The sequence below is a fragment of the Haematobia irritans genome, chromosome 1 (genome assembly GCF_050003625.1).
Source record: "Haematobia irritans isolate KBUSLIRL chromosome 1, ASM5000362v1, whole genome shotgun sequence".
NCBI classification, from domain to species: Eukaryota; Metazoa; Arthropoda; class Insecta; order Diptera; family Muscidae; genus Haematobia; species Haematobia irritans.
The window spans coordinates 190,326,601-190,338,239 of NC_134397.1; the positions used below are offsets into that span (position 1 = coordinate 190,326,601).

The 11,639-nt window shown below is 34.6% G+C and overlaps 1 protein-coding gene and 1 long non-coding RNA gene across 2 annotated transcripts; one reads left to right on the forward strand and one right to left on the reverse strand.

Annotated features, from left to right (window-relative positions):
• Positions 1-1,638: 1,638 nt before the first annotated feature.
• LOC142242978 (uncharacterized) lies at positions 1,639-2,064 on the forward strand. The gene is made up of 2 exons (XR_012724277.1): positions 1,639-1,813; positions 1,871-2,064. It is a non-coding gene; the product is annotated as an uncharacterized LOC142242978 (long non-coding RNA).
• A 5,407-nt stretch (positions 2,065-7,471) lies between these two features.
• LOC142234030 (uncharacterized) lies at positions 7,472-7,990 on the reverse strand. Its single transcript, XM_075305098.1, has one exon. It carries the CDS (start codon positions 7,988-7,990, stop codon positions 7,472-7,474), a length of 519 nt encoding a protein of 172 aa, XP_075161213.1.
• Positions 7,991-11,639: the final 3,649 nt, after the last annotated feature.

An 11,639-nucleotide genomic window follows, 5' to 3' on the forward strand; every position in this document is an offset into this window, starting at 1 on the left:
GGTAGTATTGACATTCTACTAATGCTTGGTAAATTTGATTGAAATCGGTTCAAATTTAGATATAGCTCCCATATATATCTTTCGTCCGATTTGAACTTATATGGCCACAAAAGCTAGAGTTTTGCCGTGATTTGCTTCAAATTTTGCACAAGGGGTACGTTTAATAGTATCGTTAAGTGTGTCAAATTTTGTTAAAATTGGTTCAGATTTAGATATAGCTCACATACATATCGTTCGCCCGATTTGGACTTATATGGTCTCAAAAGACAGAGTTTTGCCCTGACTTACTTCAAATTTTGCACAAGCGGTACTTTTAACACATACTATTGTATGTGCCAAATATGGTCAAAATCGATTCAGATTTAGATATAGCTCCCATATATATCTTTCGTCCGATTTGAACTTATATGGCCTCAAAATCCAGGGTTTTGCCGTGATTTGCTTCAAATTTCGCACAAAGAGTACGTTTAGTAGTATAGGTAATTGTGCCAAATTTGGTTGAAATCGATTCAGATTTAGATATGGATCCCCGTCCGAGATATATATATATGAGTAGGAGGGCCAAATTTATACTCCCATTTACGTGAAATTTCGCATAGATAGCAGAATTATTATTCTTACTATGCATATCAAATTTAGTCAAAATTGGTTCAGATTGTATATAGCTCCCATATATACGTACACCAGAGTTAGGGAAATATGGTAGACTGTTTCATATTTTAGACCCATTTTCAATAGGATTTTCCTCCAATTGACTGGATAGTTTCCTCAGAGAATACAAATATGGCCAAAATTCTCGCACTTTACACAAAATTCTGTGATGATTTCCCCATGTCTTAGCCATATCCTACACACTGCAATGCCAAAATTTCCACAGAACGGATGAGTTTTAAATAAGGCTCCAAGTCGCCCGACTAGACCGAATAATATATCACAACCCACACTTGACCACATATCTTGGCGAGATCTAACCAATATCCTTGTAAAATCATCACTGCTGAGTAGCGAAAATTTTAAATATTACTCTAATGTCCTATATCTCGAATACAAATGTATCGCCTGAAAAATCATAAATCTCTTTTGTACAATTGCACTAAAATTTCTCTCGCTTCATATTTCCCATATTTTTTTACTAACATTGTGTTTCATCCCAGCGCGTTAGCCGATTTAAATTTTAATTCTAGAGTTTTTGTAGAAGTACAAAACATTGTTTCCATTAAAAGTATTTGTATCTGGAAATGTAAACTTTTATATAGCTCCCAGCAAATTTTAAGTATTTGAGATGGTAACATAAATGTTTGTCTACATAGTGGTGAAGGGTATAATATAGTCGGCTCCGCCCGACTTTAGACTTTACTTACTAGTTTTTTACTAACACTGTGTTCCACCCTAGAGCATTAGCCGACTTAAATTTTGAGTCTATAGATTTTGTAGAAGTCTATCAAATTCTGTCCAGATCGAGTGATATTTAAATGTATGTATTTGGGACAAACCGTTATATATAGCCCTCAACACATTTGACGGATGTGATATGGTTTCGAAAATTTACATCTACAAAGTGGTGCAGGGTATAATCCCTGCCAGCATTTCAAAGTTCCATTTCAACCTCATCGTTACCACAGACTCGTAAATGTCACTTCAACCATCATGAAAAGGTACATCAAAAAGTACATGCAAGTAATTTGCCATCCCTACTGTTAAAAAAGCCATTTTTTTGTGAAACGCCATGCGCAACCAGCTTGTTATATTTTAATTAAATAAAAACGAAAATAAAGTTCTGAAAACATAGATTATACGCTTAAAATTGTGAAAGGTATATTGGTGAACAATTTGGTGATTTTCCAAATGGAATAAAGTGATTGTTTTTCAGATATTTTACAGACACGCTGCCTCCATGGAATAAAAACACTGGTTGATAGACGCAGCAACATGTAACTCGCTACTTGTAACTCAACATCATCATTAATGCCAAAAATTATGTTAAATGTAATGTGATAGTGGTATAAATGTTATATTTTTAAGAATTTGTAAATGTTTAATCAAATTAATAAATATCTAAACAAACGTGTTTTACTCGACCACAATGATTCTTTTACAACTATCTTAAAATGCACTTTTTCTGATTGTTTGGAGGGTCCCTTATTGGCGTCGTTCTAAATTGATCTATAAAGGCACCTAATAATTGCACTCATGCGAAACATTTTTGTAGTAACTTGGCGTGGTACAACTTCTCAATAGTGACGGCGCTTTTCCGACGAGTTTTTGATGTCGTATATGATTGTTTTCGACGTAGTGGGGATTCTCAAAAGAGTCCCCAAATTCAAAAAATGTTGGCAGGGATATAGTCGGCCACGCCCGACTTTAGACTTTCCTTACTTGTTTTATAATATTAAATTGAGCCGACGGGCTTTTTGGGCAGCAAATAAATCAATGACTTCTTCAGTCGGCACATTTATTCGGCGATGAACCGTCCTTAATGCCAATCCATTGAGTCTACTCTCGCCAGTCGAATTTCTATGATACATCTTTAATCTCTTCATTGTTGAAAATGAAAGTTCGGATGAGTACGTAGTAACAGCAGGGATGGAAAATGCAGTACTATAGTACTTTTTTCAAAACGTTTTCACCCCGGTCAGTACCGTAGTACCCCCGCGAATGATTTAGTACCTTTTGTGTAGACATTTTTGAGTCGATATCAGATTTATGGTACAATAGCTTTGCCAAAATATTTTAATATTTTGAGAAAGTCTTTATCAACCTTATTTGCTAATAGTCTTTTACAAATATGGCAAAACAGACATGTTCATGTGCGAAGAAAATCTCGATTTTGTAAAAGATACAGTCAAAAACAGGATTTTATTGAACTTCAAGAATGTTTTAGTCAAAAAAAGAATGCGATTCTATATTATCAATTTTTTATTTCGGTAGAAAATGTTGTCTAAATTTTATTTCTATATAGAATTTTTGCAAAATTTTATTTTTATAGATAATTTTGTCAAAATTTTATTTCAATTGAAAATTTTGTAAAAATGTTATTTCTATAAGAAATTTTTGCAAAATTTTTTTTCTATGGAATTTTTTTGCAAAATTTTATTTCCCTTCGTTTTGTTTTGTATTGTTGGTTTTGTTCTTTAAGCATTGTTGTTGTTTTTTTCTTGCAGCTTAAAACCATACATTGACTAAACTACAAGTATAGCTTAACCAACAGAGGAAAAGAATGTTTGTCAAATTTATTTGGACAAAGCCCTATAGACTGCAAGATGGTTGGATGGACGCACGTTTCGGAATTACCACATTCCTCATCAGCATCCCATACTTGCAGCAAAACTATCAACCAATTATAAGAATAAATTCAGACAGTTCATTAAACCCAACAATGAACCACACTTGAACCTTCCGAAAAAAAAGGTTTTTGTATGATAGCCGGCTATAGAAAATTTTTGCAAAATTTTATTTATATAGAAAATTTTGTCAAAATTTTATTTTCTTTAAAATTCAGTCTCTTGACAATAATCTTCCAGTGAAATTTTTGTTGAAATTTAGTAAAAAGTACCTTTCCGCTCAAAAAATACATTTTTTGTACTTTCTTAAAAATTGTATTTTCCATCCATGAGTTACTGGCAAAGTGAACAAAATTTTTAAAAGAATATGCACGTTTGGAAATATCTCTTTATTGCACTCTCCAAGTGCTTCCATCGCTGAATTAGGCAGGTTCTTTTCACAGGTTTTGCGCCATTTCATTTACACATGTGTGTTTGGCTGTTTCCTTGTTGTTGCTATGGCCAAACAAAGCGAGTCTTGTTCACAAAAAGAACAACAAACACACATAAAAAGCAGAAATACATTCTCCAAAAATGAAATTTGTGGTGCGAGAAGAAAAACAATTTGTTTTTTTTCGACCGTCGTTTGACGGGCTTTTCAACTAGTATTCTAGGATTTGTGCAAGTTTTATAGGTAAGCGTTTTCAAAGTAAAACCTTCAGTTTTCCTTCAACACCTTCGATAAGATTTTTCTATACAGCTAAAAATATATATTTATTTATATAAAAATATTCATTCATTTCGGGGGGGGTTTGATCCCCCTCATCCCCCCCCTGAATACGGCCTTGGCTGTTAGCGACCATATACTAACACCACGTTCCTAATTTGAACCGGATCGGATGAATTTTGCTCCTCCAAGAGGCTCCGGAGGTCAAATCTGGAGAACGTTTTATATGGGGGCTATATATAATTATGGACCAATTCTGGCACGGTTGTTAAAGATCATATACTAACACCATGTTCCAAATTACAACCGGCTTGGATGAAATTTTGCTTCTCTTGGAGACTTCGCAAGCCAAATCTGGGGATCGGTTTATATGGGGGCTATATATAATTATGAAGCGATGTGGACCAATTTTTGCATGGTTGTTAGAGACCATATACCAACATCGTGTACCAAATTTCAGCCGGATCGGATGAAATTTGCTTCTCTTTGAGACTCCGCAAGCCAAATCTGGGGATCGGTTTATATGGGGGTTATATATAATTATGGACCGATGTGGACCAATTTTTGCATGATTGTTAGAGACCATATACCAACACCATGTACCAAATTTCAGCCGTATCGGATGAAATATGCTTCTCTTAGAGGCTCCACAAGCCAAATCTGGGGATCGGTTTATATGGGGGCTATATATAATTAAAGACCGATATGGACCAATTTTTGCATGGTTGTTAGAGACCATATACCAACATCGTGTACCAAATTTCAGCCGGATCGGATGAAATTTTCTTCTCTTTGAGGCTCCGCAAGCCAAATCTGGGGATCGGTTTATATGGGGGCTATATATAATTATGAAGCGATGTGGACCAATTTTTGCATGGTTGTTAGAGACCATATACCAACATCATGTACCAAATTTCAGCCGGATCGGATGAAATTTGCTTCTCTTTTAGGCTCCGCAAGCCAAATCTGGGGATCGGTTTATATGGGGGCTATATATAATTATGGACCGATGTGGACCAATTTTTGCATGGTTGTTAGAGACCATATACCAACACCATGTACCAAATTTCAGCCGGATCGGATGAAATATGCTTCTGTTAGAGGCTCCACAAGCCAAATCTGAGGGTCCCTTTATATGGGGGCTATACGTAAAAGTGGACCGATATGGCCCATTTTCAATACCATCCGACCTACATCGATAACAACTACTTGTGCCAAGTTTCAAGTCGATAGCTTGTTTCGTTCGGAAGTTAGCGTGATTTCAACAGACGGACGGACGGACGGACGGACGGACATGCTTAGATCGACTCAGAATTTCACCACGACCCAGAATATATATACTTTATGGGGTCTTAGAGCAATATTTCGATGTGTTACAAACGGAATGACAAAGTTAATATACCCCCATCCTATGATGGAGGGTATAAAAATACAATTTTCTATAATTAAATATTTGCGTTTTATTCTAAACGGCAACCAAGAAACATATGTAGGTATAGTACACATTAGCAAAATTAACATCGAATATTATTAAAAAGATTATGGCCTTAACTTAAGGTTTTTGGTAATAATTCCGAAGCAAAGGCGTGCCTTCCTTAGAATATATATGTTTTGAGGAATCAATCCAATTTGGGGTTTACCCAGCAAAAACGGGGTGAGTACTAGTGATTCCTTCAGCATTACCTGTAATCAAAAATTTACTACTTGCAGTATTACCGGGAATTTAAAAATAACTCACATCCATAGACCAAAAGTGATTCCTTTTATTAAATCAAGTAATCAAGATAATATTTTGAGGTCCGGAGACGAATCCTGTACTCAAAAATATTAACTTGGATACAAAGTGTTTAACCTTCCCACAAAGATGCGGCTTCTTTAAAATAAAGACATTAGACCTATGTCACTTTAAATCTACCAACAATCAAACTAAAATTAGCATAGAGATTTTATTTATCGAATTTTGATTTTCTTTTCACGGTATATTTATAAGCCTATTTACGTACAAACAAATATCGGTTTAAAAATCTAAATTATAACGGATACTTCAAAGTACAAAATGGTATCATAATTATAAAAAAAAACTTTAAATCAAACGTGCTAAACCTTCAAAATTAAAAATTAAAATTTTTAGTTAATTTAAGGACGATTGTTTTAAATCAAAAATGTGTTTCTTAATTTTAAGGAAAATTTTCCTTAGTTGAAAGACATACGACTTTAATGGAGGGAAACAAATTTTCAAAATTTGTTTCCTAATTTTAATATTTTTTTTTTGTGAAGCAAATATTATAAACTTTACTTTAATTAAAATGTCATTATTTTAAAGAAATTTGTCCTGAATATTTAGTAAATTGCGCATCCCAAAATCTAGGTTTCGTAATCTTAAACTACAGACTATATTTGAAGTTAGCCTATATTTGAAACTTTGTATCTTAAATCTAAAGATTCAATATTTCAGTTAATTTAAGGGCGATTTTTTTAAAATCAAAAATTAAAGTCATATGACTTTAATGGAACGACGCAAATTTCCAAAATTTTTGTCCTAATTTTAATAATTTTTCTTTTTTTTAAGCAAGGATTATTAACTTTACTTTAATTAAGATTTCATTATTTTAAAGAAATTCTTCCTTAATATTCAGTAAATTGCGCATTCTAAAATTTAGGTTCCGTAATCTTAGACTATAGACTATATTTGAAGTAAGCCAATATTTGAAACGTTGTATGTTAAATCGAAAGATTCAATATTTCAGTTAATTTAAGGACAATTTTTTTAAATCCAAAATGTGTATCTTTACTTCAAGGAAACTTTTCCTTAGTCGAAAGGCATATGACATTAATGGAGGGGCGCAAATTTCCAAATTGTTGAAGCAAAGATTGAAATATGAAAGAAATTTGTTCTAAATATTTAGTAAATTGCGTATCCTAAAATGTAAATATTTTTTTAAATGTGCCGGGACATCCCATCTTTAAAACGATTTCCTTTGTTCAGAATCATATTTTCTAACTTATTTTTTCTTGAATTTTTTTTTATAATTTGTTAGAGTAGAATAACTGAAAAAATATATCCTTGAGATTAAATATTCCTTGTCCTTAAAATACGAATGTGTTTTTGCCTAGCATAGAAAATGTCTTTCTCTTACATAAAGTTTTTTTTTTCTTTGTCCAAAAATCGATAAACTTTTCAATGAAATTGGTATTTTTAACAAGAAGGAAAAGTTAGTTTGACTAAGGTTAAACAATTCTGAAAAAATCTTCAAAACTAATAAAATTGTCTGTAAATGTATTGTCTGTATGCATCTTATACAAAGGTTGTGTTGCCCAACGTTAATAATAATCATGACCAAATTAAAAATCAATTCCTTCCCAGTTAAATATTATATTTAACCATAATATTTAACTCCTAACACATTCTTCTTCAAGCATACACTGGTGATCAAAACCGAGTGCATGCTTACGATATTTTTATTTATTTTGAATAATAGACGGATCATTTTGAAAATGTCAGGGAATGCTCATGAGGTCTATGCCAAAAATTTTCTTTCCCATCACTCTGGAAACGATTAATTTTTGTTTCGTCGGACCAAATTACACGTTTCCAATCTTCCTCCGTCCAATTCTTGTGACTTTTACAGAACTTGAGTCTGGATTTTATGTTTTTATCAGATAGAGCTGGCTGTTTCTTTTTAACTGCTGAAACGTATCCAAGTTTGTGAAGCGCTCTACGAGCAGTTGATGCACTTAAGTTCTTTCTTATTGCTAAAGCAACCTGCTTAGGTGTTTCGCAGCTTTTGTTTTGTATTTGATGTAACATCAAACGGACATCTGAGTCATTTAACAGCCTTGGGCGACCACCAGAATTCGGCACAGGAGCAACATTTCTTCGTTCCTGTACAGCTATTACGGTGCGTTGACTCACGTTCAGTTCTTTAACAATACCACGTGACGATTTTCCACTATTAGTCAAGGTAACTATATTATTTTCCACATCTATTGCGATTTTTCTCATTTTTATACCCTCCATCATAGGATGGGGGTATATTAACTTTGTCATTCCGTTTGTAACACATCGAAATATTGCTCTAAGACCCCATAAAGTATATATATTCTGGGTCGTGGTGAAATTCTGAGTCGATCTAAGCATGTCCGTCCGTCCGTCCGTCTGTTGAAATCACGCTAACTTCCGAACGAAACAAGCTATCGACTTGAAACTTGGCACAAGTAGTTGTTATCGATGTAGGTCGGATGGTATTGAAAATGGGCCATATCGGTCCACTTTTACGTAAAGCACCCATATAAAGGGACCCTCAGATTTGGCTTGTAGAGCCTCTAACAGAAGCATATTTCATCCGATCCGGCTGAAATTTGGTATATGGTGTTGATATATGGTCTCTAACAACCATGCAAAAATTGGTCCATATCGGTCCACTTTTACGTATAGCCCCCATATTAACGGACCCCCAAATTTGGCTTGCGTTGCTCTAAAAGAAGCAAATTTCATCCGATCAGGCTGAAATTTGGTACATGGTGTTGGTATATGGTCTCTAACAACCATGCGAAAATTGTTCCATATCGGTCCACTTTTACGTATAGCCCCCATATAAACGGACCCCCAAATTTGGCTTGCGATTGCTCTAAGAGAAGCAAATTTCATCCGATCCGGCTGAAATTTGGTACATGCTGTTAGTATATGGTCTCTACCAACCATGCAAAAATTGGTCCACATCGGTCCATAATTATATATAGCCCCCATATAAACCGATCCCCAGATTTGGCTTGCGGAGCCTAAAAGAGAAGCAAATTTCATCAAATCCGGCTGAAATTTGGTACATGATGTTGGTATATGGTCTCTAACAACCATGCAAAAATTGGTCCATTTCGGTCCATAATTATATATAGCCCCCATATAAACCGATCCCCAGATTTGGATTGTGGAGCCTCTAAGAGAAGCAAATTTCATCCGATCCGGCTGAAATTTGGTACATGATGTTGGTATATGGTCTCTAACAACCATGCAAAAATTGGTCCATTTCGGTCCATAATTATATATAGCCCCCATATAAACTGATCCCCAGATTTGGCTTGTGGAGCCTCTAAGAGAAGCAAATTTCATCCGATCCAGTTGTAATTTGGAACATGGTGTTAGTATATGATCATTAACAACCGTGCCAGAATTGGTCCATATCGGTCCATAATTATATATAGCCCCCATATAAAGCGTTCTCCAGATGTGACCTCCGGAGCCTCTTGGAGGAGCAAAATTCATCCGATCCGGTTCAAATTAGGAACGTGGTGTTAGTATATTGTCGCTAACAACCATACCAAAATTGGTCCAATCACACAAAAATTGGTCCATATCGGTCCATAATCATGGTTGCCACTAGAGCCAAAAATAATCTACCAAAATTTTATTTCTATAGAAAATTTTGTCAAAATTTTATTTCTAGAGAAAATTTTGTTAAAATATTATTCGGTTCATAATAAAATTTTTATCATTGTCAAAATTTTATTTCTATAGAAAATTTTGACAAAATTTTATTTCTATAGAAAATTTTGTTCAAATTTTATTCGGTTCATAATCATGGTTGCCACTCGAGCCAAAAATAATCTACCAAGATTTTATTTCTATAGAAAATTTTGTTAAAATTTTATTTCTGTAGAAATTTTTGTCAAAATTTTCTTTCTATAGAAAATTTTTTCATCCAATTTAGAAGATGGTGTTAGGAGGTTTTAAGATGCCTTGCCATCGGCAAGCGTTACCGCAACTTAAGTAATTCGATTGTGGATGGCAGTGTTTAGAAGAAGTTTCTACGCAATCCATGATGGAGGGTACATAAGCTTCGGCCTGGCCGAACTTACGGCCGTATATACTTGTTTTAATTACTTTATTTTAACGCACCTTAATCTCCAAAATTAACGAACACAATAATACCGAAATTAACTGAAGAATACTATAAGCAAACAAAATTCCCTATATTTACCCAACGGTACATTTCCATATCTTTGGAAATGCGTAGCCTACTTAGCTTTCAATTTAACAAAGCGTTCAAAACTGAGTGCACAGGGTTTCCATATATTTTTGCTGCAATTCGCTGGTGTTGCCATGTTTATTTTTTTTTCTTCGTACATTATTATGTTGCATATGTAATGAAGTATAAGCGCTGAAAATTTCAACGAAATCCGACAATTATTTAAAAATATATGACACTAGAAGTAAAAATGTTTAAAATATGCACTCGGTTTTGATCGCCAACGCATATATTTTCAGGATTAGTCCAAACAAAATATTGTTTTTATTCAGCAAACATATTATGTTTCACCTTAGGCATACACTATTAGAAAAAATTTATTAAAATTTTCTTTGTGTATATATAATTTTAAGGTGCCAATTGGTTACTTCCATTATTTTATTTGCGGTTGGCTGATAAGTTCCCGGTCTAACAAAGAAAAACAAATTTTTTTGTCAAAATTCGTTTTTATTATTGAAGAGCGATACAACGATTATAAATACCTTCCAATTTTTTACTACCATTTTGGTAGTACTCCTTCGGTTTTGCCTCAAAATTGGCCTCAGTTTCGGCGATCACCTCTTCATTGCAGCCAAATTTTTTCCCTGCGTTTTGCCGCGATTTCGACCTGCAAACGCTCCAATAACGCCATATAATAGTCATTGTTGATGGTTTTTTCCTTCTCAAGATAATCGATAAAAATTATTCCATGCGCATCCCAAAAAACAGAGGTCATTACTTTGCCAGCGGACTTTTGAATCTTTCCACGCTTCGGAGTCGGTTCACCGGTCGCTGTCCACTCAGCCGACTGTCGATTGGACTCAGGAGTGTAGTGATGGAGTTTCATCCATTGTCACATATCGACAGAAAAACTCGGGTGTATTACGAGTTAACAGCTGCAAACACCGCTCAGAATCATCAGCACGCTGTTGTTTTTGGTCAAATGTGAGCTCGGGCGGCACTTATTTTGCACAGAGCTTCCGCATATCCAAATATTGGTGAATGATATGACCAACACGTTCCTTTGATATATTTAAGGCCTCTGCTATCTCGATCAACTTCATTGTACGGTCATTCAAAATCATTTGTGGATTTTTTTGATGTTTTCGTCGGTAACCACCTCTTTCGGGCGACCACTGTGTTCACCGTCCTCCGTGCTCATTTCAGCACGCTTGAATTTTGCATACCAATCAATTATTGTTGATTTCCCTGGGGCAGAGTCCGGAAACTCATTATCAAGCCAAGTTTTTGCTTCCACCGTATTTTTTCCCTTCAGAAAACAGTATTTTATCAAAACACTGAATTCCTTTTTTCCATTTTTTTCACAATAATAAAAGTTGCTTCACAAAAGACGCTCTATCTCACAAACTAATTGACTTACAGACGTCAAATTTCGAATCATTTGAAGGTTGGTACTATATAAAAATAATATGCATTTAATACTAGCGACGCTATCTATGTATCAGACTGGGGACTTATCAGCCAACCTGTTTTATCTTACGCCCGATATGCACTTATATGGCTACAGAAGCCAGATTTTTCTCTGGATTGCTTCAAATTATGCACAAGGAGTATATTTAATAGTATCGTCAAGTGTGCCAAGTTGGATTGAAATCGGTTCAGATTTAGGTATAGCCGCCATATAAACGT